This window comes from Carya illinoinensis, chromosome 6, assembly GCF_018687715.1.
Source record: "Carya illinoinensis cultivar Pawnee chromosome 6, C.illinoinensisPawnee_v1, whole genome shotgun sequence".
NCBI classification, from domain to species: domain Eukaryota; kingdom Viridiplantae; phylum Streptophyta; class Magnoliopsida; order Fagales; family Juglandaceae; genus Carya; species Carya illinoinensis.
In genome coordinates, this window is record NC_056757.1 from 2,440,938 (window position 1) to 2,447,556 (window position 6,619).

At 36.5% G+C, this 6,619-nt stretch overlaps 1 protein-coding gene across 2 annotated transcripts; it reads right to left on the reverse strand.

Annotated features, from left to right (window-relative positions):
• Nucleotides 1–309: 309 nt before the first annotated feature.
• LOC122313046 (wax ester synthase/diacylglycerol acyltransferase 5-like) lies at nucleotides 310–6,366 on the reverse strand. 2 transcript variants are annotated; one of them, XM_043127751.1, is made up of 7 exons: nucleotides 6,061–6,366; nucleotides 5,084–5,668; nucleotides 4,455–4,521; nucleotides 3,949–4,058; nucleotides 3,584–3,793; nucleotides 1,034–1,171; nucleotides 310–695 (listed from the first exon to the last, which is right to left on the reverse strand). In XM_043127751.1, the coding sequence occupies exons 1-7, from the start codon at nucleotides 6,265–6,267 to the stop codon at nucleotides 528–530; spliced, it is 1,485 nt and encodes a 494-aa protein (XP_042983685.1). In that variant the 5' UTR covers nucleotides 6,268–6,366; the 3' UTR covers nucleotides 310–527. The 2 variants fall into 2 exon arrangements, with proteins under 2 accessions (XP_042983685.1, XP_042983686.1); XM_043127752.1 differs by lacking the exon at nucleotides 3,584–3,793.
• Nucleotides 6,367–6,619: the final 253 nt, after the last annotated feature.

Consider the following 6,619-nt stretch of genomic DNA (forward strand, 5'->3'; position numbering starts at 1 on the left):
TGGACCTTTCCATGCTTGGATTTCAATAAGCCCTTGGCCCCTTATATATGATGAGCATGGCGCGCACTACAAGAAAAATGACTTTTCGTGTCACCTAAATGAGATGCCAAAAATACAAAATGGTTGCGAAAAAAACTTTGGCAATCATTTTGTGTTTTTCGCATCTAATTTTAGTGACATAAAAAGTCATTTTACTTGTAGTGGCGTACGAGAAACGAAAGTGGCTACCTATATATAATGGTGGTTAAGGAGGCAAGAGCCCATCGTACCAATTTGAAATGATGGATATATCATATAGGAAAAAAGATAGACATATCAAACACGTTTTATAATATTTATTCTTGTCCATATAAATATTGTAGGCCTCATTTATTTAGAGAAGTTCTATTTAATACACATTTTTTAACACACGCATCACACTGCTAATGTGAGAGATTTCCACTTGAGTTCTTACATTAGCTATATAATAACATCCTTTATTTATCACTTCCACTTGAGTAGATCTTCTAGACTCGCAAGATCAATCTTTAGACAACATCTTTGATGAGTCCTTTATTGACTACAGCATGTCGGATGAGTTTGAGTGATTCCTCTATATCATTACAGAGATCGTGAGGATCAGGAATCACACTTGGGTCAACAGACAAAGAAATAGTCATCTTGTTCACATAACTTTGATAATGGATAACCAATGCCTGCAATAGAAACATGAGAAAAACATAGAACAAAGCATTAGAATTTGTAAGCCACAGGGTTGGACTTCAAAGACTTTTGCTTCAATTAATGTGCACTCAACATATTGACTTTCTGCATTACATATTCATGCTATGTTGGGGTAGTGAGGTGTGATCTCATATGATCTATAAATAGTAGTAAAAAGTGATAAAAATGTAATTATAAAATGTTAAACACTACTAGAGAAAAGTAGTAAAAAGTAAGTAAAAAATAATGATAAAATATAGAATAGCAATGAAGTGATCTCATGTTACTCCACTATCCAAACACAGTCTCAAATAATGATCGGATAACTTACAGTTGGGTCCCCATAAACAGTAGGAGCAAGGTATGCAATTGGATGGCCATAAAAGCTAATTTCTTCTTGCGGACCAACCACTCCAGAAATAGCCATTGTTATATTGGAGAGTGCTCGACATATTATAGCAGTAGCAACCTGTTAAATATCCATGATGCAAACTTAATTTATGACATTATTAAGCAGCTTGTCATGCAGCTCTCAGATGATAATTTTTTTTTTCTACAATGATATACTCATTTTTTTTTAATAATGATTTGGACAAGTCTTAATATGCAAGCCTCATGCAGTCCATTTGTAAAATAGTGAATCATATCATGAAATTATAACTTTTAAACGAGATCTACTTTTTTTTTTCCAGAAAAGTCAGGGCCCCCTATCCACGAGAGACCCCTACCCCGATTTTATTAAAAAACCCTCACTTATGGAGGAGGAACACAGTGGTTACAAAAGAAACCCCCAAAAAAGAATCATTTCTCTCTAATAAAAGCCATTCCCAACCGGTCCATACAAATCATGTCTCTTAACCGTGTATGCTCAAAATCCAAACCAACAAAATCTGTGTTAACTCCAAGCGTCCCCTTATTTTACAAACAATCCGCTACCATATTTGCTTCTCGAAACACATGCCTAAAACATGCATTAATCTCTATGGAAATCTCCTTTATCTCCTCCCAAAAATCCAAAAGAAACCAAAGTCGACAAATTCTGGAAGCGAGCCAATTCATGACCACCAAGGAGTCTGATTCTACGAGGACATCCTGAAGTCTTAAATTGTTATAAAGCCTCAGCCCATCTAATAAAGCACGACATTCAGCAATCGTGTTTGCCGAACATCTAGCCTTCCATAGAGACCAAGAAATTACAATGGGCAGCGCACCACGAATCCATTCTACCTGAGTTTGTTTTGTTGCTCGCTGCCACCAAAATGCCATCATACCTCTCCAATTTCTGATCTTCGAAAGTCTAATTTGGCAAATATTAGCAAAATATTTCCAAACCGCTTGAGCACTCAGCCCCTCACACATAATATGCTGCAAAGTTTCCACATTAGGTCTTTGAACAACAATGGCATTTAGAGGCTAGTGGAATGGTCAGGCGCTGAATCACATCATCAGTCGAAACTACTCCTCTTTTCGCCCTCCAGCATAGAAAAGACATTTTTTTTGGTCTATTATCTTGCCACAACCACTTCCTCCACTCACAAGGTATTCCAAATTTCCTAGAAATTTCCCAGGCTGATTTTGTGGGGAAACTCCCCTCCAAAGAATGCTCCCAAATAAGAACATTTGGTTTATTTCTCCTCCGCACACTAGACTCTCGAATTTGTTGCAACACTCCCGACAGGACCAAATCTCTTATGACATCAATTTTGAGACCCGTCTCATCAACTACATCAATAACCAAAAGATTGTTACTACCTACAACCGATAGAAATCTTGCAGCAGACCACTTCCTACCCAATTATCCATCCAAAAATTAAGATTTCCATTCCAAACCAACCACTTGGAATTCTAGAAAATTTTTGGCATTACCTCCGTTATACCAAAACCATGAGCCTTTATTCATTTGAATAACCTTGTAAATATGTTGCTGGCAAAGGTATTTTTGGCGGAAAAATTCTGCCCACATCGATTCCCCAGTAAGCAATTTACAGCCAAACTTCATAAATAGGGAGTCCTGTACTTCCACCAAATCTCGAACACCAAGGCCACCCTTCTCCACTAGCTTACAAATCAGATTCCAAGAAACCCATTTTCGCTTCCTAGCCTTCATCGAAGACCCCCAAAGGAAGTCAGAAAAAAATTCTTTTAAGCATTACAAAGACAGCCTTAGGCATTTTCAAAACCGATAACATATGAATTGGCATGTTATTCAACACATGTCTCATAAGCAAAATCTTGCTCCCAAATGATAAAATCTTGCTCATTCATCCCGCTAGTTTTTTCTAAATCCTTGGCAAGAAACCATCAAATAAATTGATCTTTAACCGCCCCACATAAAGAGGACCTCCCAGATACAAACACGGCCATGCACCCTCTTCAAACCCGGAAATCACTTTGAGTTCATTCATTCTTTCCAACAGAATATTGGAGGAGAAAATAATAGTAGACTTACTTGGGCTAATCAATTGTCCAGACATCTCCTCGTGTCGGTGCAAAGTTGACATGATATTCCTTATTGACAATTTTTCACCATTGACAAAAATCAAAATATCATCCTTATAAAGCAAATTGCCAATTCATATATGTTCCTCCCATTCAAAACCGATGAGAGTATCACCCCCAGGATGATAAGGCTTAATAAGCCCCAAACTGAATTGCTGGTGCAACATGCGCAAAAGAACTTCCACAAGTATGTATGCAAGTGATGATATAATAACTTAATTACTTATATGGGATTAATGCTTTCCTTTTTTTAGTCCAAAGTATGAATTTGGATATATATGATTAATTCCTTGGTAATAATTTATTTGACAGTAACTAGCTTGAGTTATAAAAATGAAGTTTTAGCTAGGTCTAAGGAGATCGATTGTATATACGTACGTACCTTGGTTCCAAATATTTTGAACACTAACCCAATACACGTAGCTGTGAATATAGGTTCAAGTGAGAGCTTTTTTCTATCAATGGTGTCCTTTGCTTTCCAAACATAATCCAATGGGTCGTCTTGCAAAGCAATGGTGAATGGGAGGAACATATATCCGATCAAATTGCCCCACCTAATTTTCGACCCCTTAGCCATCATATCAGCCATATCCTGTTAAATTTATGTTAGAAGTATGCAGATGATTTGATGCTTATTCATTTAGATCAGTTTTTACTTTTTTTAAGAGTTTGGAATTATTCTAGCATTAAGGCATGTATATTGGGATGATGCTATATTTTTCCAACTGTGATAGAAAGATAATTTACCTGTATTCCTGCAGACTTTCTGAGATTAACGAGAATGACTGCCCTAAGGCGGATACCTTTGGGGATATTGCTATTGCTTTGCTTCACTGGCCCATCTTTCTTCTCCTCACCTGTACATGATGAGCGAACTATATATGTCGGCAGCTTATACATATACATAGATGTTGAAAAATAGTCTAATCATCATTGTGAGTATCATAGTCTTAATCATCATTGCTGATCCGGAATTAATGATTATTGACAACTTATCAATCAAGCATTTAATACCATGCATATTAGAAGATGATGAGTATGTTTTTATTTTCCTAGCAGATAAGAGCTACTTCCTTTGGGATTCAATGCAACAACTAAACATGATCGATATAGACCCATGCATATATAATTGCTTGAGCAGAAGTGCAAATGGGGACTTTTCACTTTAAAAATGCCATGATCAGCATGAATGAGGTTAAACAATATGCTGATATATCACAAAATGATTGTCTATAGAATTGTTGGAAACTTACTATATCTACGATTTAGATATCTCGATAGGCCAGCCTGAGTTATTCCAACAACAACATCGTTTACGGTCTGCAAAATTCATCCAGATCAAAATTATGATTAAAAAAAAGCTTTATTTATTAGGTAGGATCGTATAAAATTAACAAGAAAATTATAAAATTGAATTTATTTTTAATTAATTTACATTATTAGGTTAATTGATTGATTTTTTTTTTTTTTTTTAAGATTATGCATGAAGGTCTTGTATAGTGATTTTTAATCTAGAATCAAAGAGCAAGAAGAAAAAAAAAATAGCTGAATGATAAAACAGAAGTAGTAAATTAGGAGGCCTTTTAATGGTGTCATTAATTCACTACAATAAAAATGGACAATTGCGACCAATTTATAGCAACAAAAATACCATTAGCATCGATGCTAATGGTATTTTTGTTGCTATAAATTACCTGTTTTTCTTGTAGTAATTATCCGACAACATTAATATAGTTTGCTTGTCATTGTATCATAGACAACATTATCCCACATCATTCAAAGAAGTTGGAAATTAGAATACATCCAAATCAAAGTATAATTATTGGCATATATGTAATTGTGTCCAACTTCATGTTGTGAACCAACGTACGTACGTACATACCATGTTCATTGCATTCTTCACGAGCTTTATGTCGTCCAAGCTGACTGTCCGATGCACGAATTTTTTTACGTTCAGCTCAACCCCAGGTGCACCTTTGATCGGAGTTTTCATGTCTTTCAGAAATAAAGTGGTCGCCACAAACAGAAAGACATCCACCATAGTATTCCAAATCAACCTTAAAAACAGCCAAATTGCTAAAAAGAACCACCAAAATCCATCCCGCGAGTTAAACGTTGAACGTGCTCGTTTTTTCACTGGAACACTAGGCAATGCTACTGGGTCAGAGGTTTTCCGTGTACAGGCCAGGAGAAGGGATATGAGGGATGCACCATCGCCCATGGAGTGGTGAATCCTGAAGACCCCAACAGCCCCTGCATCTGAGGTTTTGATGTTGAGAAGGTGGAGTTCCCATAATGGTTTGGAGAGATCTAAGGGAGTTCTTGTGACATTTGACACGTAGTCTTCAACAAATCTGTCTGGAAAATCTATGTTGGGATCCAATTCGGGAACAATAATATGATCCTCCAGATTTACTTTCGTCTGAGTCCATTTTTTATTTTTGCAGTACTTGTTGCCTTCAACGACCTTTAATTATATATTTGTTTCATGAAATAGCAAGAAACAAATTATTAAATACGTTAAGGATATTGAATTGCACAAGCTGTGGCTGGCTTATAAAAGGCAGAGAAGAAATTGTAAAAATTATTTTTGCAGTTCTTAAGAATATTGAATAATCAAATGGCTTTTACGGTTTTATACGCTTGAAAAGGGGCATGTTTTGAAGTGTAGGTGGTCATGCCAACCTCATGGTTGGCTGTGAAGAGGTTACCCAAAATGCCACTTCGCTCGCCTCATGGTTTACTTTATGGCATTGATCGAGTAAACCATAGTTTTCGTCCAAGCTGCAGATCAGAAACCCCATGCATACAGCAAATTAAGAAGCAGAGAATAAATTATAGGTACGATACATTTCTTACCATCTTGCTGGAGAATCTAGGATGCTTGACCAATGTTTGCTCCAAACCAGCCTTAATAACGTCAGTATTGAAGCTTGTCTTGAACCCAACGATGGCAATGATGTAAAGGTTAAAGCGTGGCGTATGAAAGAACCGAGCTGCTGGACTTAGTGGCTCCTCATCATGATGACTGCTTCTTGATGCCTTGACATGATCACCCATCATCATCTTCCTTCTCCAATTCCCTCTTCTTTGTAGATGATTTTGTTTAATTTTGTTTCACAAAGCTTTTTTAAAACTGTTTGCAGTCTTGGTCTCCTGCTGGGACTTCATGAGTACGTACGTACTATTATTGTGGGCTTGTATTAATTCCTTTAAGTGGGATTTGATTGTGATCAGTTTGGTCCAAGTATTACGTACGGCTTCTTTGTCGAAGGGTAATAAATGGCTAACTGCTTGCTTTAATTTGGAATTAAAGAAATGTTTGTGACAACCATCAAGTTTGGCATTATCAATATACCCTCAAGCTCTTGTAAATATGAGGGTTTTAAGTAAACGAGAGAGGAATATATAAAGTGAC